At 46.9% G+C, this 27,903-nt stretch overlaps 1 protein-coding gene across 1 annotated transcript in view; it reads left to right on the top strand.

Annotated features, from left to right (window-relative positions):
* Positions 1-27,903, top strand: part of TLN2 (talin 2) — a 410,048-nt gene that overhangs the window by 309,947 nt on the left and 72,198 nt on the right. Inside the window, 10 exon segments of the mRNA XM_079767908.1 lie at positions 7,443-7,536; positions 9,411-9,500; positions 11,392-11,514; positions 12,835-12,978; positions 14,586-14,747; positions 21,378-21,518; positions 21,954-22,135; positions 23,177-23,309; positions 25,571-25,672; positions 27,372-27,542. Coding sequence (XP_079624034.1) covers positions 7,443-7,536; positions 9,411-9,500; positions 11,392-11,514; positions 12,835-12,978; positions 14,586-14,747; positions 21,378-21,518; positions 21,954-22,135; positions 23,177-23,309; positions 25,571-25,672; positions 27,372-27,542 — 1,342 coding nt within the window.

Raw genomic sequence — 27,903 nt, forward strand, 5'->3', positions numbered from 1 at the left:
CAATGATTTATAAACAGGATGGCTTAAGTCTATTTTTTAAAATAGTATTATATTTTTCAGATTATGAGAGCAATATATGCTTGTTGAAAAACAACTCAGAAAATACTGAAAACTATTTTTTTTAAAAGAAAATGATACTCAACTAGCCGTTCCTTGTTTCCTGAGCACTTGCCTGTCGGCCAGGCAGCAATGTTAGTCAGATGGACGGAAACATGTTCAGTCTGTCCCATGCAGAGTGATTCTTGTTTAGGGTGAACGGGGTGGCCGTGGGAGTACATTGTTCTTGGAAATATATGAAAACGGGGATCTGCGTTTTGGATGATGTCATTGTTCTTCTTTCCTGTTGTTCCCACCCAGGAAGTGGGTGACACAATACAGTGTCTGTCCCAGGGCCCCTGTGGCTATGAGTCGGTAACCAGTGAGCGAAGGCTAGCATGCAGAGAAACTGTCGTGACCACCGGGAAAATCCTCACCTCCCTCTCCTGACCCGAATGGGGAGGGCGTGTTCTGCTGCTGTGGCGGCGTGGGCAGGTGTTCTTAACATTACCTGGCATCCTCACACGTACAGGAAAGCTGGCAGCAGTAAGAGATGAAATGCAAAACCATTAGGCTCTAAAGCCTAATTGGGAACTTTTCAAAATGGGCAGATGACTGGTTTTTAAAAAGCATAGCTTAAATTCTACGTTGTTAAACTTGGTTTTATGAGTTTGCTCATTTGTTTTTCTATGGCTTTCTCTCCTGGGAGCTCAAAGGCCGTTGTTTAAGTTGTCAGAGTCAGGAGGCCCGAATGGCAGTGCAGGCTTTAATGCTTACTAACTGGGTTACACCATTGGGTCCCTCAACCTGCCTAAACTTTCCCGTCTGCAAAGTGGGGGTGTGCGCATCATCCTGAAGGTCTTCTCAGTTCTCAGGACATGAGATACCATGGTACTAATGGTGACAACCTGGCTCAGGTCCCCGCATGGCTTGTAGTGCTATTTTTTTTTGGGGGGGGGGTGGATTAGACATATCAGAGCAGTTCCTCCGAAAGTCCTCGAGTTTCTTCATTTATTCCCCAATACATACTTTAGCTTCAAACAATAGCTAGAGCCATTAGGAGACTGGGAAAATGTCCTGACGTCTCCCCGCTTCCATCTTATGCTGTGTGTTGTGATAGTTCCAGTGAGTCTCTCCCTGGGCTGGGGCGGGGGAAGGGGGTATGTGTGCTGTGCTGAGCAGCTGTTTCTGGTATAAAACCCTCCCTTGATTGTTCTTTTTTCCTACAAAGAACCTTAGGACAAGGCAATTGACATTTCCAGGTATCTGATCTCAGATGTTTTTCATTATCTTCAGTTTTTTGCATCATTTCAGAATTACAGTTTTCAACTTAGAATGTATTGTTCACTCTCTTAAATTGTGGGAAGGAGGGGAGAGTAAGAACTGCCCTTTGGAAAGCCAGATAAGGAAGGAAACACAGACCCCGGGACCACCACCACCACCACCACCACCACCACCACCACCACCACCACCACCAAGGAATGTTGCACTTACCTGGCTCTGTGGGGACCTGAAGGCCCCCTGGTGGTGACGTTGAGGAAAGGCTTGCAAGACTTAGAGGTGAAAAAGCTTTCTTTGCCTATGTTGTCCTGGCTTGCAGCCGTCTACTGGGAGTTCCCAGCCTGATGGTGTTATAGCCAGGTCAGCACTTAAAAATCATTATGTGAAATGATTATCTCAGGATAGAACTGTTGCAAGAAGATGCTGGCACATTCCTGCTGGCTTCTTGGCACGTGCTGGCAAGCCCTGCTCCCGGGGTGGTTTCCCAGCCAAGCTCCCAGGAGGTCAGGTGAGTCAGGCAGCCGCCTCTTGGTAAAGCTCTCCCAGGTTGGACTGTATTCATTACCCACATTTGTACCACATGCCGGATGTGGGATAGGGCAGGCGCTGGGCGCACATTACGGATAAGACAGGGATGGCCCGGCTGGAGTTGGGGCAGGTGGCATACACCAGCAGCCTGAGCCGTCTCGGCCTCCCAGTGGTGCTGAGCAGAGGTGCACTTGCAGGTAAGCAGCCGGGATCAGGTCACTGTCACCCTCATTTTCAGCCCCACTGCCTTCCCTGCCCTAGAGACAGCCAGTCCCTTCATCTGGGCCTTCCTTCCGGTTGTTGGTCTCCTCTAGAATGTTCTATTCCCTTTATCTAAACCAGGGTCACACTCAGGCCTGGCCCCAGTCCACATGGAGCCTTCCCTGCCATGTGGAACCCGTGCCCATGGTGAAGGCCTTCATTACTTTTCTCTCATGCTCCCTGGGAGTCCGGCATGCATCTTGCCTCCCGGAGGTTCAGGATGCATCGCGGCCTGCCTGGTGTCATACCCCCAGCACCTTCTCTGCGCCTTGTCTAGTCATTGTCTTGCCTCTTCAACCAGACTTCAATTGTATTTTTTTTTCCTGGAGCTAAAATGCCTGGTCTTATTTACTTTATTTTTTATCTTTATTGTTGAGAGTATTACAGATGTTCCTCCTTCTTCCCTCTATTGCCCCCCTCCTCCCAGGTCCTGCCCCACCCCAGGCCTTCACCACACTATTGTCTGTGACCACGGGGAATGCATATATACATACTAGTGGCCTGGTGCACGAAATTCATGCACATTAAAAGTGGATTAATTAGAGGAAACTATTTAATATTGCTATTTGCCCTTTCTCTATAATAGAAGTGTCAGAGATGAAAGAAAATTAGTAAAATGTATATGAAAACCTTCCTCCTGTCAGAGTCTGGGGTGCACCACACGACCCAGAGTCAAGTCCCCACCCACCCACATGTGCCTCAAATTTGCGTGAGACCCAGGCCCGGCTGGCCTCCCCCCACATTGGGCTAGATGCAGTCCCGGCCAGTCCCACACTTGTCAAGCCCTGCCGGGCAGTGGGCGAAGCCTCAGGTCCCCTGGCCCAGCACCAGGAGGGGGGCGCAGCCTCAGGTCCCCCATCAAGCCCTGCTGGGCAGGGGGGCATGGCCTGAGTTTCCCGACCCAGCACTGGGGGTGCACCTTGAGGTCCCCTGTCAAGCCCCGCTGGGTGGGGGGCATGGCCTGAGGTCCCCTATCAAGCCCCACTGGATGGGGAGCGCGGCTTGAAGTCCTCTGTCAAGTCCCACCTGGTTGGGGGTGCGGCCTGAGATCCCCCGACCCAGCACTGGGGGTGCACCTTGAGGTCCCCTGTCAAGCCCCACTGGGTGGGGGGCATGGCCTGAGGTCCCCTGTTAAGCCCAGCCAGGCAGAGGGGCACAGCCTCAGGTCCCCTGGCCCGGTGCTGGGGCGGGGAGCGCGGCCTGAGGTCCCCCGTCAAGTCCCGCCGGGCGGGGGGTGTGGTCTGAGGTCCCCCAGCCTGGTGCTAGGGTGGGGAGCATGGCCTGAGGTCCCCTGGCCTGGCACTGGGGCAGGAGGAGCAGCCTGAGGTCCCCTAGCCCAGCACCAGGACGGGAAGTGCACCTTGAGGTCCCCCATCAAGCCCTGCCAGGCAGGGGGCATGGCCTCAGGTCCCCTGGCCTGGTGCCAGGGGGGCACAGCCTGAGGTCCCCTGTCAAGCCCCATGGGGGTGGGGGAGGGCATAGCCTCAGGTTCCTGCTGATTGCTCATTAAGGCTCCTTGTGAGAACTTGGCCTCAGCTGTGGGTGCAGCCATCTTTGTGATGGAATGATGGTCAATTAGCATATTCCCTCTTTATTAGATAGGGTAAGTTCTTTGGTTAAGCTCTTCCTGCCCCTCTCTCCCTCCTTCCCTCTGAGATTCGTCAGTCTGTTCCAGGCTTCCATGCCTCTGGATCTATTTAGTTGGTCAGTTTATTTTGTTAATTAGATTCCACGTATAAATGAGATCATGTGATATTTGTCTTTCTCGGACTGGTTTATTTCACTTGGCATAATAATCTCCAGGTGTCTCTATGTTGCCTCAAAGGGTAAGAGATCCGTCCTTTTTATAGCTGCATAGTATTCCATTGTGTGAATGTACCACAGCTTTTTATCTACTCATCTGCTGATGGGCATTTGGGATGTTTCCAGATCTTAGCTATTTTAAATAACACTGCTCTGAACATATAGGTGCATATATTCTTTCTGATTGGTGTTTCGGGTTTCTTAGCATATATTCCTGGAGGTGGGATCACTGGATCAAACAGCAGTTCAACTGTGTAATATTTAAGTCCTGAGCCTTGTGCATAGCAAGACGCTGGAAATATTACAGGTGGATTTTGGTTTGCTATTTACTCCCTCCCTAAGCACCTGCTCCCTTGAGGGAGGGAAATGTTTGATGTTGCTTTTTCCCCTCCAAGCTTCTTATTGGATATTTAGTGCCTTAACTACAAAAGCACAAATTGGTGGTTTTTTTCCTCTCACTCCTAATCCAGTTCCATGTCTAGCTAAAATTTCCCACCCAGAGCTCCCAAACTTTAGGTAAATCAATTCAGTGTCTCTAAACACTAAATGATTTGTATGTTAGAAAGCCCCTTTATAACCTCTGAGGTTGTAGGTCCCAATTTTTTAAAAAACTAAGACTAGCTGGATATGCCTAGATAAAGAATAAAATGCAAGAAAATGCTATCTAGAGATTGTAGAATTATGGTCGTTTAACTTCTTTATATTCTTAGAAATAAAGTTGCATAGATTTGATCATTTTAAAAATTGTAGGAAAGAATAACTACAGTTCAGGCCTATTGATATTTATATAGAACAGATACTGCTAATTTAGGCCAAATTTTTATTGATAATATAAGTTGGTTGATTCATAACTTTTTAGTAGATTTACTGAAATTTTAAAATAAAAATGTAAACCCCTAGCTGGTTTGGCTCAGTGGATAGAGTGTCGGCCTGCGGACCAAAAGGTCCCAGGTTCGATTCCTGTCAAGGGCACATGCCTGGGGTTGCGGGCTCGATCCCCAGTAGGGGGCATGCAAGAGGCAGCCAATCAATGATTCTCTCTCATCATTGATGTTTCTATCTCTCTCTTCCTCTCCCTTCCTCTCTGAAATCAATAAAAATATATTTTTTTAAAAATGTTAAATCACTGTAAACATTTTTATATATTTGCAGTTGTGGGCTCAAACTGTTTTGTAAATTTTACTTAATTGTGTGTCATGAATATTCTTTTATGGCAGTAGAATTATGCTATTATACCGTTTGGGGCAAAAGTAGGTTTATAGTTGTTCATCTGAAAAAATAATACAATAATTAAATAATAATACAAAATAAACTGTTTTGCTTACTCACAACTGCCCCACCCTATACATTATGACTTTCAATGGGCACCCAGGATTCTGTTGTGAACAATACATTTATTTAGTCAATCCTTTATCATGGTATATTTGTGTTGCCTCTAATCTTTTGATCTTATAAATAACTGCTGTAGTTTGAAACATAACAATATTATTTTTCATTGTCACATCTATATAACCATTTGCCTCTGGGCCACCTAGTTGACGATTTGACTGTGTAATCCAGAGGTTAAACTGAGTGATGGGGATAAATGATACTTAAATCATGCTCTTCAGTCATGGATCACTGTTACCCAAGAGGCTCATTCAGACTGCAGTGTTGTACAGGCACTTTTATGGATTTTCTAACCACAAACTCAGTCTGTTGGGGTTTGGTTGTTGTTTTTTTAATGCCCAAATTTTTATTTGAAAAAATTTTTACGTCTACAAAATAGTTTAAAAAGAATAAGACAATGAACAGTGATATAGTCTCTGGATTCATCAATTGTAAATCCTTAGTATTTAAGTGGAAAATCTTCACGTAAAAGGTAGGTTTTTTAAAAAATGCAGATAAATAGGAAACACTGAAAGAAATAAGTTAAATGGAAAGCTGTGTGATATTCTCCAAATGATCAGATCATCACAGTTCAGGACACTCTCTTCCCTTTGTCAGGTTGGCATCATTCGTCTGTCCACTCAGTACCTCCTGAAGGCGGCCACACAGAACGTGGTGTGGGGCCCTCTGAGGGACGCTCTAGTGGGCACTCACAGGTGCACCTCCAAGGTGGTCGGAACTGGGGACTGCCCTGCCATCCCAGGGGTTCTTGTTTTGCTTTGCACCATGGAGCGCACAGTACTTCCCAATGACACCGTAATTATGCCCTTTTCCCCAAATGAATACGTAAACCATTAGAGTTAGTGTGGCAAAAATCTGTGTTGGGGTTCTTTCTTGAGTTCAGGAGTGATTTTCTTCTTCCCCTCACCCTCGCTAAATTTTAAAATTCAAAGCATATCTCCTCATCAAATAATTAAGCTGATTACCATTGTACATTCCAACATCATTTCCATCTAATTTGATATTCTGTGGGAAGCTGCAAAGTGAATTTAACTAATAAAATGAGCTATCTCTTGTATTAGGCAATGTTAATAATTAACAGCAATATGTGCCCTATTTTTTGTTGTAGTTGTCTGCCAGCAGCAGTGGTTAGTAACCGTGAATAGGTTCCAGGCCCTGCCGGAAGAGTGGACCGGTGATGACCCGGCTGAAAAGAGTTTGAGTTAGATAGGCATGGGTTTCCGTCTGTGTCTGCTCCTTACTCGTAGCAGCACCTTAGGGAATGAGCTTAACTCTGTTTATTTATTTATTAAACAAAAAGGTATTCAGTTTTAAGAATTAGTATAAAGCTATAGTAATCAAAGTGGTGTGGTATTGGCGACGGGTTAGACACATAAATCAGTGGTATAGAATAAAATCCAGAAGTAAATATACACAAATATAGCCAATTGATTGTCAACAAAATTGCAAAACCAATTCAATGGAGAAAGGATAGCCTTTTAAACCAATGGTGCTGGAATAATTTGACTTCCAGTCCTTGAAAAAAAAAAAAAATCTGGGCTGCCTTTTAAGTTCTAAGAAGAATAGGAACACATGTAAAATCAATCATACAAGTATTAGTATTAACAAAAAAAAGTTGCTAATTTTGAGATAGCATCTAGGAACTAGTCAATTATGTAGAATTTAATGGAAAGTGTGGATTTAAAAATTATAGACAGAGTTTACTACTATATGTCACTGTGTCTAAAAATATACAAGATATTCCAAACTACACCAAGGCTACCCAAAATAGCCTTGTTCTGATAATCTTATTCTTTTGGGGCTCCTCATGATCAGTGTTAATATGATCTTTGCTATTTGCAACATTGTTGTGAATTCTTTCTTATAAATATATTATAAGATGGTCATATTGCCTTAAGAGAACTTTCAGTACCATTTACGGGTAAATCAAATGAATAATTGGAAGCAAGGTAAGGGGTCTCATTCTGTCTTTCCGGGGAGTGGTTTTTTTCTGGTTGTTTAAAGCCTTGTAGTAGAGCTCTGCTGGGGTCCCCAGGCTATACAGTGAATTCATTGTATTTCTAATGAACCTGCAAAGTATCCTTGGAGAAATTACTGTTGACTTTTTAAAACAAAAGCACCCCACATTTTCTGTTCTGGCACAGAGCCGTGACAGAGAGCATCAATCAACTCATCACACTGTGCACCCAGCAAGCACCCGGCCAGAAGGAGTGTGACAATGCCCTGCGGGAGCTCGAGGTGGGTCCCGGACAGGCCTCTGAGCATCTAAGAGTGTGTCTGTCTGTCCTCTGCCCATGGGGTCAGTTCCTTCTCTTCTGTGTTGTCTTTTATCTTCCTGGGAGACTGTCAAAGCCAACATGGGAGGAACTGAAGAAAGATTAGATTTGGTGGGATTATCATCCCTGCTTCCCCTTTTCCCACTAGGATGAGAGTTATTTTATTAAAGGATTCTTTATTTCAAACTGAAAGAGGCCTATGGTATTGGGTGTAGGTTGAAGATGAGCAAGCTCTACCTGAAAAGTTTGGGAGAGGTTCTTCTGAGGCATTTGAGAGAAGCTGAGATAGATGTGCTTTCTGAGTAAAAATGATTTCCCCATATATTTTATTTTGTAACATGTAAGGACCACATAAAACAAAACCCCAAAGTGGCACTCATTACCATATGACCAAGGTGCCCATGGGGTAGAACACAGTGTGGGTGCTTTTACATTTATATTCATACTTATGGTTTATTTCTAATTTAAAATTGGTTTATGCCCATCGGTATGCCTACTTGTATATAGAGCAGTCTTAATCAATCTAGGTTCTATTGAAACAGCCAAATGGATGTCTCAGTAGTTATGGGTTGGTTGTACCCAATGTACCTTGAGTTTTCTGGATGATTAACATGGATTTGGCCTGGTGGGAATACTTCCCATGCCAGTAGGGGGTTTGACTGAGGCTCAGTCTGACGATGGCAATAGGCCATTGTGTGCAGCCAGAAGTGCTGGAAGTGAAAAGTGGCTTCGTAAAGGACTGAGGCATTCTGAAAACAGTGGAGAGTGTTTCCTGCATCGGGTGAATTATTTCTCAATTCCGGTCTGTTCACGTTTGCAAATATAAATATGTAGGCTGTTGATCTAAATGAATTCTTTTGGCCTAGGTGCAAATGGATGTCTTAATGGTATCCTTGGTTGCCAAAATTATGACTATTTCAGAATTGCTGTTACTAAAACAATTTTGATTATACAAGGGGTGAGAGGAGGTTCTTCAATGAAATGAACTCCGTTATGCGCCCTCTTTCCCTCATATCTCTGAGTAACTCAGCAGTTTCTACCATGACTGCCACACAACCTTTTGCAACTCAAATGACCCTGTCTTTCTGTTGGCTGTGCCCCAAAGGATGCTGGGTCCTTGTGCACAGTTTCTCACAGCGGGGAGGAGATTGAATGGCTATATCTCCAGACTTTCCAGCCTCAAAGGTCATTATAACATGAAAGCTAGGGATCACTTTCAGTGAAGTGGAAACAAAGACAGAAGAGGCAATCCCTGTATGCAGTTCCTTGATGGGGACCTAAGCAAGAGGGAACATTTTCTATAGTGTTCAAATGTAAATAAAAAGAAGCAAACAATCCCACTGAGTATTGGGGGGAGTTACCTTCTTTCAGGCCTACCATTAAAAGGTTCAAGAACTGAAAACTGCAGGCTCTACTAATCATGAAGAAATGAGTGTGTTCTTAAAATTTAAACTCCTTGGAGTTATCCAGCAAAGAAATTGTACTAATTTACCATAAATACGGTGCCTTGCATTAACTTACAGATTTCTTTAAGAAAAAATTCTCCCTGCTCTGTAGATACTGTGCTTCTCTGTCGAAATTGAAAATAAGATCCTCCTCTACATTAGTAATAACCTGAGACACACACGCACACACCCACCCCTCCATTCAATGTTGTGTTTTTAGCCGGAAATCTGATGTCATGGATACTTTGGTATAAATTCCTTTCAATTACCTAGTGAGTGATCGTGACCAGAATCCTGTACAGGGAGGGAAGTTGATTGCTGTTACGTTAGGTTGAATTTTTCTTGTTCTGTAACACGTGCATGCTTTTTAAGTTGTGTTCTCCTTCTGTAGACTGTCAAGGGGATGCTGGACAATCCTAATGAACCTGTTAGTGACCTCTCTTACTTTGACTGCATTGAGAGTGTGATGGAAAACTCCAAGGTAAGCCGGCCTGTGCTCTTAACATTCCTCCTGGGTGTGGGAGGCGCTCAGACGTGCTTCCAGTGCATCTGCCTGTAGCTGCTCTGTATTGCTGCATGTCTCATAAAGTCTTCTCCTGTAGCCCTGGCCTCATGTGCTTCTCTAAACATGACCACGCACCAGAATCATCTCGGGATCTTTTTTGTTAAACACAGAATGCAAGGCCCCACCCCTGAGTTTCTGATTCAGTAGATCAGAGGTAGGGCTGAGATTGTACATTTTTGACAAGTTTCCAGGTCCTGCCCATGTGGTCCAGGAGCCACACTTTGAGACCCACTGCTTACACCATATCACAGATGTGTCCTACTGTGAATCGAATCATGTATTTTCTTTACCTGGGATTGAATTCTTGGGGAAAGCCCTTCAGTGACCCTGGCTTATATGAGCCCCTCTTTAGTGTTCTCCTTGCCATCCATCCACGGCAGCCATTCTCAAAGAGAGTGAAACTTCATGGGGAGTTTTTTGGATGTGGGTAGAAAAATCTAAGATAATACAACAGTTTGTGCCCCACCCCCCAACCTTAACCTTATTCAACAAAATCTAATTTCTTAGTATTTAATTTGATGTGGGTGGCAGTTATGGGGGAAATGTTAGGAGTAGTAATACTTTTTCAAAGGTTGAGAAACCCATGATAATATCGATGTTTTTTGAGACTGCCACAATCTGGTTAAAATGAAATGCGAGTGAGATGAATGGATACTGAGCAGTGCAGTCTGGCTTTGCTTGTTTACATCACTTTACATTAGCCTCAGGGAGACATCTCTGTTGGTGGTGTCAGGACAGCCTGCTTGCATTGGGCGAAGACTAGGGTTTGTCCTGTCCAGCATTCTTTATGGAACGACGGGTTGTCTAAGGGAGGATACATATTTTTCCCGTACTTAGAGCCAGAGAAGGATGCAGAGTTAGGAAGAGGAAAATGCTGTATCCGAAAATACCCTCTAACTTCTGTGCTTTGCAAGTCCTTAAGTAAGCTGGATTCTTTTCTATCTCCAAACAATTTTAGGGAGTTTCTTTTTCTTTCACCCAGCCAGGACGGCTTATTGACAAATGAAGAGCTCTGCCTTGCGTTCTATACTTAGCAATCCCATTGCTTCTCCAAGGGGTTGTGTTGAACAGCCTTCTGTTCCAACATCTGTTATCCTGGAAGGTAGAACCAGCCCTCGGGGGGCCTGGTGAGGCCCACAGAAGACAGAATACTAGATAAGAGGCAGGTGCCCTGCCTCTGCCCATGACCTTCTCTGTGACCTTGTGCCTGGTGCTTGATCTCTCTGGGTCAGATTCTGAATACTAAAATCCCTTTTAGCTGCTATTTTAAAGACCTCTGAAGAAAATATACCAATGATTTTCAAAATATGGGAGAATATAGTATTTAGGAAACCTTATTAGTATTCATATTACATATACTTCATAAAGACATTTAAATTTTACTGTAAATAAGTAAGATAATACCAGAAGGAGTGTGTCTTCTGCTTTCTGGATATGACTTCATCTACAGTTCAATGGATGTGTCTGATTTTTGTATTCTGGGAATTTAAGAGTTCTCAGTCCAGACCATTCCCCCGTGGGATGCCCTGTATAGATTTTTCTTTATTGATCTGAGTATATTTACTGCTTCTTCTTGAGATAATAGATAACTTTTGGGTGAAAGGTTTATATTTTTATTATTCAATTCTCTTTATGGAACAGAAACAATATAATTGTCTTGAATCCTTTATTAATGCAAATAAACGGAAATAATGGCCAATATTGTAAATTAAGAATTCTTGAATGTTAAAGTTGCAAGTGTAGTTCCCTTTACCCCATGGTTTGAAGAATGCTGGTCAGAGAATATTGCTGGTTATTTGTTTTGCAGGTTCTGGGCGAGTCGATGGCAGGGATTTCGCAGAATGCCAAGACGGGGGACCTTCCTGCTTTTGGGGAGTGTGTGGGGATTGCTTCCAAGGCTCTCTGTGGGCTGACAGAGGCAGCAGCTCAGGTAAGGGGCTGGTTGGTCCCCTCCCCTGCAGTGCAACCTGTGTCCTGTGCCAGACTAGGGGAGTACCAGATCCCTGTGGGAGGCATAGGGCAGCTCCAGATGAGTTGTTTTGGGGGGGAAATAGGCATTGCTTAGTTCAAATTCTCTCTGAGGTTTTAGCATTGCAAAAACCTTAGTCATGATCCTTTTAGCATCAGAGGGAGAAAACAGTGCCGTCATGCAGAGACACCATCAGGCATGTTCCTTGCTCTTCGACTGTCCTGGGCATTTCCAATAATTATCGGGCTCACGTGACTGAAGCTTCAAAATGTCAGCATTTACTTTAAAGGATTTATCATTTGGCAATTGCTTTGAGCCTAGATGATTTTACTAAACCAAAGAAAACCATCCCTAGTTTGGGGGGTGGAATTGCCTACCTTTATCCTACCCCTCAAATCTCAGGGGAAATGAATTCCGTTTAAAATTGCTGCTCACAGATTCATTTTCTCCATTATTAGTCTAATGCAGTGGTCGGCAAACTCATTAGTCAACAGAGCCAAATATCAACAGTACAACGATTGAAATTTCTTTTGAGAGCCAAATTTTTTAAACTTAAACTTCTTCTAATGCCACTTCTTCAAAATAGACTTGCCCAGGCCGTGGTATTTTGTGGAAGAGCCACACTCAAGGGGCCAAAGAGCCGCATGTGGCTCGCGAGCCGCAGTTTGCTGACCAGGTGTCTAATGCATCCAGAGGCTTTAAAGAAAAGACCTTATCTTCCAGCCTCTTGTCCTCTTAGAGACCAAATATTACCTTTTCCCCTGAGCCATTTTACTCATTCTTCTTATTTGCTATTGGAAATAGTGGCCTAAAAAATATGGATGCATTAGACAATAAGATAAGAAACCCTCACGAAGGGCATGCTCCAGAGTTGGCTGACTCAGCAGCTCCATGCCATCAGCCTGCGCCCACTTTTTCCTGCCTCTCCCATCTGCCAGCAGGAGGGTCAGCTTCATGCTGAGGCTGGGTGTCCTCCCTCATGGTCATAAGGTGGCTGCCAGAAACAATCAATCTGGATCCGTCCTTGTTCATGGCCCACAGAAGAGTTTCTTGAGGCTTTCTTCAGAGCAAGGAAGCTTTGTTCCCAGAAGCCTGCAGCAAACTCCCGAGCTGGCGTTCACCTGTCCATCCCGAAGGCCTGATCACTCTGGTTACCTTGACAGACTTGCACTAAGGAGGCCCCTAAGCATGGCTGCTGCGTGTACATTACAGGATGGTTGTCCCCCAGAGGCTCACCTGGGAGCCCAGAGCCTGAGCTGTGGTTTTCCTCCCCCTTTCCAGGCTGCATACCTTGTTGGCATCTCCGATCCAAACAGCCAGGCAGGCCACCAAGGCCTCGTGGACCCCATCCAGTTCGCCAGGGCTAACCAGGCTATCCAGATGGCATGCCAGAACCTGGTGGACCCTGGCAGCAGCCCGTCACAGGTAACCCGGGGGCGAGGATATGCGATCTGTGAGTCCTTAAGCTCTCATAGGTGGGCTGTGGGGAGTGGGAGAAATGAGTAAAGAATACTGTTCTTACAGAGCTTGCAAAGCCAGCTCAATGCAGCACTGTGGATAGTGACTCGGGGGGATGTCACAAAATGAGGTGAAAGTGGGAATGTGTAGGTGCTTTCAAATGGGATGCTGGAAGGCTGTCGGGGTAAAGCAACCAGCATGAGATTCATCAGGAGTCTCGTGATTCCACTCAGTCCAGGGACATCCGCTGAGGGCGTGTTCTGTGCTCAACATGGGTCAGCATGAGTCTGATCCAATCCGCATTACCCTGGCGCTTAGTCTGTTGGATGAAGTTTGGAAAGTGCAGTGATTGGGCTATGATGACAGGGCCAGCAATGCACAGAGGAAGGTGTGATGAGTTTTCTGAGGATCACATCACAGAGATGGTGGCGCTGAGCCAGGTCTCAAAGTTGGGTCATAATCCACAGCCCATAAAGGAGCCACAGACATTTGAGGACTAGACAGTATGTGACATTCCATGCTTAAGTGGCATGGGCTCCCATTCACTTATGAAAGCAGTATGTGCTGAAACTGGCCAATCTGGGGTATCAGAGGAAGCCTGTGAGTGGCATGTTCATCCTGAACTCTGGGAAGAGCATTCTTGAGGCAGGAGAAGGACCCAAGTGAAGGAAGCAGCACAGGGAAGACCTGGGCCTGAAGCAGGCCTCCGCGCGGGCTTGCAAGGCGTCAGTGCACCTGAGATTCCTTACCCTCCAGTTAAGGGCAAAGGGGTGCTACCAGCATCAGCAAAGTAGATCAGGTGGATCCAGGAGAGCAGTTTTGTTTTGTGGGGTATGTGTTGGGGGGCAGGGGATAGTAGGGCCTAGAAGATCCCTGAGACAGACCACTTAATAAGGTGCCTACATGAGGCAGGAGCTACTGCACCTTGATGTCTGTCTTACTTATCTAGGCCTGGACTCGCCAATGCGCTAGCCACGAGCTGCACTTGAAATGTAGTTTGTCTAGTTTTGATGGGCTGTGGGTATAAAATACACACTGGACTTGGAAGACGTGATATGATAAGAAAAGACTGTAAAATCTCAATATTATCAACTTGATTACATGGTGAAATGAAATATTTTGGATATTTCAAGTTTAATAAAATATATTATTTAAATTAATTTCTCTTGTTTCTCTACTTATTTTAACGTGGCTGCTCGAAAATTGCACACGGGGTTCATGCTCTTTTTCTGTTAGGCAGTGCTGGCGTAGACCCTGGGCCGAACGCTTCCTCCCCGGGGTTTCCACGGGACAGCTGACTCCTTTAAGACTGTCTGGAGCCCAACCCACCCCCACCCCTACATCAGCACCTCCTTTCCTTTTCTTCACCTTTTCTCTCTTGCAGAATAATTCTTGCCCTCTCCTTTGCTGGGATGACTGGGGGTGGCAGAGCTAGACACATGTGTTGTAATTACACAGGCCCTGGACATGCGGGTTGAAGAGGAATCCAGGGCTTGGGACCAGGGTGGACTCCTGAACTGGACCCCTCTGCACTGAGGCACGGGGTGCCCCCAACCCAGCTCCATGCTTTCTAGGTTCTGTCAGCCGCCACGATTGTCGCCAAGCACACCTCGGCCTTATGCAACGCCTGCCGCATCGCCTCGTCCAAGACAGCCAACCCAGTGGCCAAGAGGCACTTTGTCCAGTCAGCCAAGGAAGTCGCCAACAGCACCGCCAACCTGGTGAAGACCATCAAGGTAGGTGGCTGGACTGAGGCCTCATCATCCCAGCGACACCTGCTGCAGAGGGGAGAGGACAGGGTTTACGCTCTGCTCTCCTGAGACGTAGGTCTAGTGAAGTTTAACTTCTAATTTGGTCGCATGATTTAAGTCTCTGAGGATGAGTCCCTTACAAGTGGAGATATTCATCATGGAAAACCAACAGCCTTGGTCTCTCCTAACCTTGCAGATAGTGGGGGGGCTCCCCAAATTCTCTACATGAGAAGCTTAGGGGCAGAAATCTGGAAGGGTTGGCCATGGGGCATCCCTTGGCACTGTGTTTGGGTAGCAAGCACCCTGTGTGTACTTAAGCTGTGCTCCTGTGGGTTCATTCTAAGGGGGCTGGTGTAGGGTCCCACCATTGTTACAGATCTGGAGCATGTGGAGGGAGACGGGAATGGGAAATTGTGAGAAAATCACTGTAATCTAAAAAAAAAAAAATCAATTTAATCTATCCTATGATATGTACTCTTTATAGCTAATTAAATGTTAAAAAGGGACATCAAAGTTTTGAAACAGACCATCCTGTGTTTATAACAAGTTCGTGTTTGTGTGAAAGGCCATGGGTAGGTTGGGGCAGGGGCATGGTGAGGAGGCAGTTGCAGTGGCTGGAACGTAGCATTTGTAGGTAGGTGATAAGACCACAAACCCAGTCTGCCTGAAGCAGGGACCAAGCAGGCAGGAGGCAGCCGGCCCTGTGGGGAAACAGCCACAGCCTGGACGGTAGACCCCAGGCAAAGAGCCCAGCGCCCCCTCCAACCTCCATAGGAGATTGCTGTGGGAAGCCAGCTACCAGTTCTGTGTAAACCAGGATGTGCAGGAGGGAGAGGCATTGGAGGGTTAACTCTTTATTTAAGGATGTTCACGTTCATTGAGGTAGGAGTCTGCTTTGTTGCTGGGCAAGTCCTGGAGTAATGGGACTTTCCCCACTATCTCTCTCCAGAGGGTAGGGCACTCGACCCCTCTTTTCCCTTTCACTACACAAAGCCAGTGTGTTCACTTGGAGACATTAGTCGACAGGCTGAGCCAAGCAGAAGCAAAGAGAGAACACACAGCCCAGCAGCAGCTGGCAGCTTGTGGGCCAGAGCCTGGGCAGGTGCCCTAGTCAGCAATTCCTTAGCTGTTTAAATGGAGTCTTTCAAACAAAAACAAGAAACCTGCCTATTTGAAGACAATAATATAGGTTGAAAATGAAAACATTAAAGCCAGTGCCCCTAGGATCCTGGTGGCGGCCCACCTTAATTACCGTCATAGTCCACGGTATTAGCAACTAATGCAGCTTACATTTTTAAATGTTTAGCGCGTGTGAAGCCTGTTCCAAGTGCTCTGTGTATATTACTCATTCGGTCCACACAGCCACCCTGTGCTGATTCCCATTTCACAGACAGGACGCTGTGGCAACAGGGAGGTTAAGTGACTTCCCCAAGGGGACCCAGCCAGTAAGCAAACCAGATGCCCTGCTCTTCCCACTCTCCCTTCCGCTCTCACCCTGGGGATCATGTGCACATCTTCTTTGTGGAGAAGCCTATTCGTCTCCCCACCCTGGGAAGAAATACTTCGATGTGTCTACAGTGCGCATGTGCAAGTGTGGGGGAGGTGGGGGTGGAAAGACAGCAAGAGAATTGAAAGTAGCGACACCATGGTTAGTTGCTTGTATTCTTATTTCTTTGTTGTTGTTAATTCTCACCCTAGGATAGTTTTTCCCATTGATTTTTAGAGAGAGTGAAAGAGAGTGGGAGAGACAGAGAGAAACATCAATGTGAGAGAGACACATCAATTGGTTGCCTGACACATGCTCCCTGACTGGAGCCGGGCATCGAGCCTGCAACCGAGGTACATGTCCTTAACCGGAGTCAAACCTGCTACCCTTCAGTCCACGGGCTGACGCTCCAACCACTGAGCTAAACAGGCTAGGATGCTTGTAATTTTATTTCACTTAAACTTGGCCATTTTCTGATCATTAAAAAATAGGCTATTTATAGATGGATCAAGGAAGTTTAAAAAAAAAAAAAAGGAAAGAATTCTTTAGAAATTCCTGGAAACCTTTCTTCTCTGCCTCCTCCTTGGCTTTAAATCCTTCCTATCCTTGTTAAGATCTCATCTTCTTTTCAGATTCTCCTCACAGTGTCAAACCCTCTTTGCAGTTCCCTGCAGCAGACGCGCTTGTGTGACGGCCTGAAAGATAGGCCTGTGCAGAACAGCAGAGAAGGGATGCAGGGTGATGTCCTGTGTAGAAGACGAAGGCCTTACCTCCCCGGAGCACCCCGGGAATGGGTAGCAATGCCAAGGCAACAGAAATGAACCTGTGCCCCTCAACTTGCCGAAATGTGCTTGTCTTTCCATTCCCATTGGGTGGCGGGGTTTGCTGGGTACCATGCACTTTATTTTAACTTACTAATAGGAAAATGATAAAGGCTCATTTCACTGTAGCTCACTAATACCATATACTGAATAGAGTCCTGTTTTAAGGGATGGTTAAGAATCCTGTCAAGTAGTAAAACAAATGACTAGCTAATTCCCTAAATGCTTAAAGCAGCTGCCCTCAGAGCTGTCTTTTGCTCTAAGTTTTATGCTCCCTGGTGCTTCTTTTCTTTTTTTTTCTTTTAACCAGGAGGATGTGCCCAGGCCTAAATCCCAGCTGCCACACCCTTACAGTCCCCCCAAAAAGGAGGGGAAGCTAAGGGATTCCTGCTTCTAGGAATCTTAAACCTCCATGAATGGCATTCTTTAAAATGCCAGAGCATGACTTAGGAAGTGTAAATATCTTCACCCCACTTCCTGCCAGGGCAGGTTAGAAGCACACAGACGCCCCCCCTAGCTATGGTTGCCATCTTTCTACTGGTCCCCACATACAATGTTGCCTGCCTTTCTCTCGAATCGGATGTGTGGAATGGAATGTTATTTTAAAAGTGCAGTCACTCGGGTTTGGGTGCCAAGTAGAAACTGTGCAACAACAGCTTTTGTTTTCCTAAGATATTGGAGTGTGGCCTTGCCCCTCACGGTGGAGTTGAAGCTCAGGGTTTTGTGATGAAGTGTTTCTAGGTACCACAGACACCAACCAGATCCAGCTGTCGTTAATCAGTTTGACTCGGCTGTTTTGGTCATCCTTCTGTTTAGATTGGTAAAGTAGGAGTCTTCAGAAAAAGAAAAAGAAAAAAAAAGGAGAAACAAAAGCTCTTGGGCTTCTCTGACTCCTTATTCTTGTCGCCTTTGTCTAAGGTCAGTAGGAGAGAAGGCAGCCAGGGGTCGTGGGTTCTGGTTTGAGGCAGGACCTTGGCTTAGCATGTCACATTCCTGGGTGTTGGTTTTGTCATCTGGAACCTTGGAGAGTTGGGGTTAAATGATCTGTAAGGTTTCTCCTGACCCCCACAGCCTTGAACCTGTGACCCGGCACACCTGCAGACGGCGTTTCTCCCAGCTCCCTGTGAGGTTCTACCGAGGGAGAACGTCCAGAGGAGCTGGTCCAGGGCCGAGAGCGCCCTGTCCCTGTGCGGCCTAAAGTGAAGTCACCCTTTCATTGTTACGGCTGGTACACTGACCTTCTGTGACAGGGAACGTCTCCGTGAAAGCTGCTGTGTCTGCTTGCAGTTTCTCCAGTGGGTAGGCCTGAGTATGCAGCTCCCTTAGGTGGCTGAGCCATCCCCAGGGTGGGAGCAGCACTCACAGTGAAATAGTATCTTTGTGAGCTATCCTTTCTGATGACAAGTGCTTCCTTTGTATGAAACTAGAGGCCTGCACGAAATTCATGCACTGGGGGTGTCCCTCAGCCCAACCTGTGCCCTCTCGCAGTCTGGGAACCCTTGGGGGATGTCTGACTGCTGGCTTAGGCCCTCTCCTCACGGGGAGCAGGCCTAAGCTGGCAATTGGACATCCTTAGTGTTACCATGGAGGCGGTAGAGGCTCCCGCCACCTCCACTGCACTCACCAGCTGTGAGCCTGGCTTCTGGCTGAGCGGCACTCTCCCTGTGGGAGCGCACTGACCACCAGGGGGCAGCTCCTGCATTGAGCTTCTGCTCCATGGTGATCAGTGTGCATCATAGTGACTGGTCGTTCTGCCATTCAGTCAATTTGCATATTAGCCTTTTATTTGATAGGATAGATTTTCCTTTTTGAAAATGAAAAAAAAGCAGGTGACGTAGCTGTTGTTCTACTCCACCTTAGTCAAGGTCTTGTCCTGATGTGCTACATTATATGTGACGTTAGGGCCCATGCTCAAAAAAAAAATTCTTCCTTCATCTTATTGGTGCAGTTTATGGAACTGCACAATTAAAAACCATTTCTCAGTATTTCCCTTGGGTAATCATCTTTTCATTTTTAGTAAGTTTAACTGCGGGTTGGTGACTCAATCAGATGCCTGCCTTCCAAATAGGCCCAGAGGGCTGTGGAAGGTTGTACAGGGGGTGGGAAGAGTGTGGGGAGGTAAGAAGCAGGAGTGAGCAGCACAAGGGGAGGCCTGTCATCTTCTGTTCAGCTAGAAGCCATGTCATCCCACCCGGAGGGGGTGTGATTGGCCACTGGCGGCGCTGGGACCTGAGTTCCTTTGACACCAAAGTCCACTCCCGCCACCCGCCTGCTTCCCTGGTTTTCCTGCGCCAGGGCCACTCCGGCCAGGCTCCTGCTATGTGGTACCCGCCCTGTCTCCCACTGTATTCCCAATTGCTCTGAAGCCTGCTGGAGCCTCACCTCAAGGAGTCAGTGCAACAAGATTAGAGCTCCAGGGTCAGTTCTGCGTTGCCAGCGCCCGGCACAGTGGTGCTAACAGGCGCCACGTCGGTGTTCACTGAGTTCACGAGTGGCAATTAGAACTGAGGCCACATCTGTGAGCAAGAAGTAGCAGGCATGTCGGGTGTCCACTGGGCCCCGAAAAATGGCAGAGTCGGCGGTTAAGGTAGAGGTCAGTGCTTGTCTGGTGGGGAAGGGCTTGAACTGAGGCAAGCCATGCACAGTTTTAGCAAAGATGGCAAATGAGCCAGGTTCTCGGGAATTCCCCTGAAAACATTAGCTTGGCAGATGTGTAATTATTGTCCCAAGCTGCCAAGGCTTGGTTAGAATGTAGTTGTTATTCAGAACTAGCCTTTAAGCTGGCTGTGCCTGCCTACTCCTGCATTCATGAAAAATAGAGATGCACTCATCTAAAATCCCGTGGTTTCTTGATGCTGGTGCCTCTGGTTTTTGTTCACTAATTGTCTGAATTGGCGTTTATATTGCTCATAACAGTTCAATTAAAAGTTTAATTGGTTGTTTAATGAGAAAATTTACATTCTCCTACAAACATAGCTGCCTTCTCAGATGCAGCCGTTCGCTGGGAGGCAGGGGTGCTATCGCTGGGTCACAGGCTCTTGGTTCCAACAGTCTTCTTCTTAAACAGGTGGAGTTGGATTGCGGGGCCTTGAATCCAGTGTTAACCTTTTGTGTGGCATGGACCACAGGCCGCATTCCTGATTCTCATCCATCCGGGTCATCAATCAGCAATGTCACTGACCATTCAATGCCGTTGTGTTACCTGCTGCTGATTTTAAAAAGAAAATGCTACTGAAGCATAAGATACATAGACAGAAAGCACAAATCATGTGTGTAGAGCCCAGTGAGCTTTCTCACGCTGAGCACACCTGGGTAACTACAGCCAGATTAAAACACAGGACATGGGCCCTAACCTTTTTGGCTTAGTGGATAGAGCATCAGCCTGCGGACCAGAGGGTCCTAGGTTCGATTCCGGTCAAGGGCACATGCCCAGGGTTATGGGCTCAGTCCCCAGTGGCGGGCGTGCAGGAGGCAGCCAATCAATTATTCTCTCTCATCATTGATGTTTCTCTCTCTCTCTCTTCCTCTCTGAAATCAATAAAAATATATTTTAAAAAAAAACAACAAAAAAACACAGGCCATGGCCAGCCCCCAGGGTCCCCTTGGTGTGCCTTCAATCCTTCCTGGTTCAACACCCTAAATTAGCTTCACCTGTTACTGTACCTTGCACAAATGGAATCATACAGTAGGTACCTTTTGTGTCTGGCCTCCTTAACTAAATATGTTTATGAGATTTGTCCATATGTTGGGGGTAGTTCTAGTCTATTCCTTCCCAATGGATTCTGTTTCGCTCATTTCAGAATGGCTGCTATGCAAGCCCTACCTCCATCAGCCAGTCAGGGACACTGAGGTAAAACTTAGAAAGGGTTGAAAGTGCTGCACAATGTAAAGTATTTTTATAGTTTGGGAGGGAACAGACTTAATTGGAGAGAGAATGGAGGGGAAGAACCCACGGGTTATAGTGTCAAAAGTGGGGAGGAAAGGGGTTGAGCTGCAGGGTCTGGGAGTGACGGGCAGGGCGTTATTTGAATTCATTTCTGCTGTGTGTGAGTGGGAGGTGATGTCCTGTGAGGTCAGCTGTCCCGTGTGCCACACATTCAGCTTTATTTCTTATCATCACTGACTGAGCCCCTCTGCTTGCTGGCAGCGATCTCTCTAATGAGTTCTTATTTGTTATTCATGAGCTCACCAAACATTTTGTATTCCCACATCTCGTAAGCCACCTCCTTTCGCTGGGAGGTGATGACCGGGGCCCAGGAATAACTGTGCCTCTCAGTGGGGTCAAGTCTCCGTGTTGCCTCCCATCAGGCCCTGGACGGGGATTTCTCTGAAGACAACCGCAATAAGTGCCGCATTGCCACCGCCCCCCTGATCGAAGCCGTGGAGAACCTGACCGCATTCGCATCCAACCCTGAGTTTGTCAGCATTCCCGCCCAGATCAGCTCCGAGGTAGGGAGTCTTTGCAGCAAAGGCAATGTCGGCATCTTCGGCTGGTTTTGTGTGGCACTAAATGAGCACAAACAGTGAAGAACTCCAAAGTTTCTCTCTGTCAGCATGTAAGGCATTGTTATTGTTGATGGTGCACAGAGTTAACGAAACTCAATGTCTGCACATCTCTTAAGAGGTAATGCCTTAGCTCTACATGTTGGGAATGATCTCTGTGCATGGGTTTGGGGCTGATTCTTGGTATGTGTCACCCGCAGAAATTATATTTAAGGAGCGAACGTGGACCCACGTTCTCACCACCAAGGCCCTGTGTGATCCAGCTTCCCTGGTTCCCTACCCTCTGTGTCTCCTTCCAAAGGGCAAAGGTGATGAATTGGTAAAGAACAGGACCATTCACTCTATACAGCCTGTTCTTGACCTTCTGCTGTTTGGTCCCAGGGCTCTCAGGCACAGGAACCGATCCTGGTCTCAGCCAAGACCATGCTGGAGAGCTCATCATACCTCATCCGCACTGCACGCTCACTGGCCATCAACCCCAAAGACCCACCCACCTGGTCTGTGCTAGCCGGACATTCCCACACTGTGTCTGACTCCATCAAGAGTCTCATCACATCTATCAGGTTAGTTTTGCCTCCAGAAATCACTAGGGACCTGCATCTGAACAGAGCAGGAGGAAATAGCCTATCAGGATTTGTATTTAATAGCAATGTGGTTGACTGTCATCATCTTTTTCTTTCTCTCTTTGAGATCAGTAATAGCACTGGTCACAATAATAATAGCTAATTTATGTCAGATACTGTTCCAAGCATTTAAACTATATTATCTCATTTAATTATCACAACAACCTTGTAAGGTAGATACTGCCATTTGTCTCCATTTTACCAATGAGATCATTGAGGCAGAAAGGATTTAGTAACATTCCCACGGTCATCCCCAGCCTGATGGCTCTAACCACTGCACCTCATCGTCTGTTCCTGAGAGCTTAGGCAGAGAGCACCCTGTTTTGCTAATAAGACAAAAAGAATATTCTAGGTCTCACAGTAACTCTGGGCATCTCTGACCTCCTTGGTGATAGTAGGAGCCTGAAAAAATATCCCCTGAGTAGATATACCATTTCTAAAATGGACCAAAGTTAATATCTCACATCATGGAATGCATCCCTTGTGTTAGTTATATTTCGTTTTTCAATTACTTTTTGAAGCTTAGCTCTTTGCCTTGCAAAGAAAAGTCCACTAAATATTTTAATTTCTACCCTAACCCAGGACTTTGTGAATAGTATGCAATATAGAGAGCATAATATGGTTGCACTGGAAATAGTACTGATTTTTTTTTCTTTAAGTAAGGTTCTGTGCTTAAGCCAGGGAAAGGATAATCCAAGTCCACATCATTTCATTTGCAGTTGCCTGGCATCTGCCTGAGATGGAGGGCAGCACCATAGCCTGCTCACCAGAAATAAGTAGGGGTAGCACCAGTGTTACATTAAGAAATGCATGGGCTATGCAGGAAGGCATTGCCAAGCGAGTGTCTGGGATTGGCTCCTTAAATTAAGCGATCGAGTGGGACAGAGAATGGAGAGGGGCTCCGGCTCACCAACACAGGAGTGGGTTGTGGGACTTGCCCCCCCCAAGGAGCCTGTGTTTAATTTCCTCTGTCCCTTCCAGGGACAAGGCCCCTGGACAGAGGGAATGTGACTACTCCATCGATGGCATCAACCGGTGCATCCGGGACATCGAGCAGGCCTCCCTGGCAGCGGTCAGCCAGAGTTTGGCCACAAGGGACGATATCTCTGTGGAGGTAGGTACACGGGGGCTCGGGGCCTGGCTCAGAAGCCTCTGGAAGTGCTGAAGAATCTCAGTATCAGGCTTTGGGGGATGGGAGAATAGCGCCAACATGTTTGTGATGGTCGAGTTTCATCATTGAACCACCTTCCCCTGTGGAACCAACCTGGGAGATATTGGATGGGGTAGGGCAAAAGCTGAGTGGAGAATGGGGGTTCTCTGGGGGTTCAAAGGTGGCCTGAAGTTTGAAGAAAAATTAAAGTCAGGTAAGAATATGTCAGTAAGGTGGAGTTACCGTATTCAGTGTAACACATCAGCAGAGCAGACCTGAGCAGTACACTGTGAACATTTCTCTCGTCATATTTCATCAGTGCACTTTAAATCGTGTACATTCGGTGCATTCAGAGATAAGAGAGTCTTCCCTATGTTACCCGATATCTAATATCTGGGGACCTCTTACATTCTGTTATTATTTCAGAGCCACTTTACATTTTCTTGCCAATTTTCCAAAGTTGAGAATTAAATTTTCTTACTTTGATCCTTGGAGGTTTTCTTCTATTACCTGTCCAAAGACCTCTGAGTAATACCTCTTCCTCTTTGTGGAATGTGCCTGCCACTCATTAGGTGCTTAATACATATGTATGGTCTCATTCCTGATGTTTCTCTGACTGCCCCTGAATTCATCAACAAGGCACTTTGGCCCCTGTCTTCAATGAGTGGGCCCAGAGATGATGTTGCTCATTTTATTACTAGAGCTGTTTCACCTCAGCTTCACGTGACCGCCCCCCGCCCCCCCATTCCAAGAAAAGAAAGAAGGAATGAGTGTTCTCATTCTGCACAGAATGTTAGAAGTATTGTTAATGTGCTAATTCAAGTAGAATATGCATACAGAAAGGTATAAGTGTGCAGCCACATGGATCATCACCAGCTCAGCACACCTTTAACCAGCATCCTGACCAAGAAACAAAGGGGACCAGTCCCTCAGAAGCCCCCTCAGGCCCCACCCTTTTCCCATCCCGCCATGCACATCCTCCGTCTTCCTCCCGGGGAAGAACATCCTCCCCTGTAGCTGCATGCGCTCCCTACTTACACCATGTTTTCTTTAGCAAGACAACATTGTTGGAATATTCTTGCACTCTTGACCATAGTCACATAAGTGAGAAGATAAATAATTAGCTAAATAAACCTTGGAAAATTTGGAGTTTTCTCTCCTCCTCTCCTCCATTTCTTTTTCTTTTTCCCCCCACGATTTTGTTTTCAAGTTTGCATGGTAGGCTGCTCCCCTCGCTGACTGCACTCTGCCCAGAGCCACCAGCCCGCATGCAGCATGTTCAGTGGGAAAGTGCTAAGTCTCATTTCCGAGGAGCAGGACAGTTACCTGGCCATGCGTTGCACCCATTCCATGCTGCTGTGTGCAAACCTAAACCCTCCAGTGTTATAATGGATTAAACCCTGACTCTATCCAGCAAAGTTCCTGTGAAGATTCCTAGAGAAGGACCTGATCTCTCCCGCTACCAGCTAGCAATCTCCACCTTTGAATCCCCCTCCCCCTCGCACTCCAGCATCACCTAGATAGCTTGCCCTGTCTTTTTCCAGCATGAGTTCAATTCTCTGGGATGGAGAGATTCAACCCTCTCTCCAACCAGAGAAGAAATGCCTCGAGAATGCCATTTTCAGTTACTGTGTCCACATCACCAAATTCAGTGAACTGAAAGCCTGAGCTGTGTGCTCGGTGGGCATCTGCCCTGGCATTTGCACAGTGCGGCCTTTGAGAAATAGTCCTGCTTCAGAGAGGTGGTGTCATGTTGACATCACCCTCCTCTCTCCTACCCCCTTGAGGGCACAACGACCTGGGTGGTCCCTCAGACCCCACTGTTAGCTCTCTCCGTGTGGACAAAGTTGTCTTCTCTTCTGAGAAAGCCATGGCTCATGCACATTTCCAGTAATTATGCGGCATAACCCAGTGTAAAGGCACCAGTGGCATCCGTTGTCACTGCGGCTGGTGGGAGTGAGAAGCCTGTAGGAACAGTGTTCCGCAGGCCTGCCTATGTCACTCACGGTGCCGCTTGGAGAGGGGTTCCTAAGAGAGGGGGTTCCTAGCCCAGAGGAGCTGAGGGCGCCTGGGAAGGGGAGGTAGAGCAGCAGCTTGATGGCACGCCCAGGCATTTCGAGGTCCATTTCTTGTGGCCCCCCTTGTCATTCACAGGGGCCTTTCTAAATCGGTGCCATGGGGAGGAACCGCTGTGGGGTGACCTTGACAGCTCTCTCTCCTCTCAGGCCCTGCAGGAGCAGCTGACTTCAGTGGTCCAGGAAATCGGGCACCTTATTGATCCCATCGCCACAGCGGCTCGGGGAGAAGCAGCTCAGCTCGGACATAAGGTAATGCGCACCCAGGGGAGCCTGCTGGGAATGCTCATGAGAGAGAGGTGGCGGGGGGGGAGTATTGATTTGTTTTTGTTCCCAAAATCCTAGTGCTAGCTATTGTGCCTGGGTCCGTGCTGTCTTAAACGGCAGGAAATAGCCCTCAACCTCCCTCTCGGCGGCATCGTCTCCAAAAATTCCCCCTTCGGGGTCCGTTTTCACCTGGAGTTGGCCAAAACTGCAGGGAAATGATTCTGGCTGTGGTCAGACTTCTCAGCCCATGAGGCATTTATAGTCACCTGTGGCTCTTGACCTTGGCTGAGATAAACCAGAACGGAAGTGGACATTCCTGGCCTGGTGTCTGCCACCCACCTTTTGTCCCTGGCTGGCCGGCCACATTCTCATGAGTGTTGGGGTACATTGTTCCTCCATGGCCGCAACCATAGTGTCTGTTTTCACACCTGAGAAAGCAAAGCAAACGTGCACGCTTCACTCTGGAAAACTCCAGCCTCCTTTCGTGGCCACCTCTGAGGGCCCTCCCACCTGCGTTGTTGTAAGTGGTGAATCCTGCTTGGCCTGTTTGGAGTTCATTTTGCACATCCTTCAAGGATAGTTGGCTCATCGAGCAGCCCGTGCCTCAGCAGACAGAGGGCAGAAATTGGATTTTTAACAACCTACGGGCTTCCTCGCATTCATCAGTGCAACCGTCGGTATCGACGCGCACATCAGAAATCCAGGAGCCAGAACCGTACCCGTGGGTATCGATTTTAGGAAATCAATATTCTTGCTTTTTTAAATTACAGGACAGTTTAAGAGCCTAGTAAGCTTGCTGCTGGTGTTGTAAGGAGAGGTTTTTGAGATTTAAAATGGTCAGTCTCTCTACCTTTTCCAGTGTGGCAAGTCTTATTTCTCAGTGGAGTTCCTTGATAGTAAGAGAGGGGCTCATCCACCTGTGGGCAGGGGTTTGCGAGGTGAAGGGACCACCCCGAGGCGGGAGCCGCCACCCGTGTGCATGCCGAGGGGAAACCACGAGGCAGAGAAGCCAGACTCGGCAGTTATATTTTATTCCAGCAGGAATTTCATCAGAAAATATTTTTAGACTTCTAGGGCAACATCCTGTCTCTGCCGATCTGTTAGTGAGGAAGGTTAATTCCCTGGTCCGTGGCTGGCATCAAAAGCATCATCTATTTGCCTCATTGAGTTACACATTTTACTCTTGGCCCTTTGGTATTTCCATGATGCATCTGTGGCCCATCTGACTTTCTAAGAGGGAGTCTGGACAAAGGCAGCGCAGGGGCCATCGGTCCAGAGGAGCCGTGGACTGAGTTGTACCCACCTGGTTCCATTGCTTCGTGGGTAAAATTCTCACCCCTAACTCTGGATCTCAGAAAGGATTTCCTAGCACTCCTGCCATGATGAGAGACAGAGCGCTCCCAGAGGAAGGAAAACCCGAGCAAGAGTCTGTGATCAGCAAGTGCTTTCAAAAATAAAACTGAGCAATGAATGAATAAGATCTGAGGATCTGAGTATAACATGGTAACTATAATTAATGATACTGGATTGCATAATAGAAGGAAAAAAAAAAACTAAAGCTCAGCAGATCTGCCTCTCCCTGTGAGTCATCCCATCCCTGTCCCAGCCCCCGCCCCACCAGTGGGGCCCCAAAAGGAGACACATGTATTTACACGATGCATCTGTGGCCCTTTTGTCTTGAAAGGTGACGCAGCTGGCCAGCTACTTCGAGCCCTTGATCTTAGCAGCGGTTGGTGTGGCCTCCAAGATTCTGGACCATCAGCAGCAGATGACGGTGCTGGACCAGACCAAAACGCTCGCAGAGTCTGCCCTGCAGATGCTGTACGCAGCCAAAGAAGGTGGAGGGAACCCCAAGGTACAGATCAGGGTTCCGGGGACTCCGGGCCACTGAGAAGCCATTGTGTTCCTCTGTATTGCATCTTTCCGGGGAAAACACCTCCAGTTCCTAGTTGGTGGCATTTGACTTCCCACTCAGAGGTGGGAAGTAATCTTCTATTGGCCTTCTAGGGGATCTTTAAGAGGAAAAACAAGAACTATACATGTTTAATGCATATTTGTAAGTTGTGTAGGCAGCGTCCCTGGGAAAGAAAGTCGTATTAATGCGGTTCCTACAGGAATAACTGTAATACCGCCAGCGCCTGCTCAGTGCTGACACCAGCTTCCACAGAGCAAGGCTCTGTTGTTTCCCAGTAGATGTTGTTTCCATTCCTGGCACT

The sequence above is a fragment of the Cnephaeus nilssonii genome, assembly GCF_951640355.1.
Source record: "Cnephaeus nilssonii genome assembly, chromosome: 4".
Classification (NCBI taxonomy): domain Eukaryota; kingdom Metazoa; phylum Chordata; class Mammalia; order Chiroptera; family Vespertilionidae; genus Cnephaeus; species Cnephaeus nilssonii.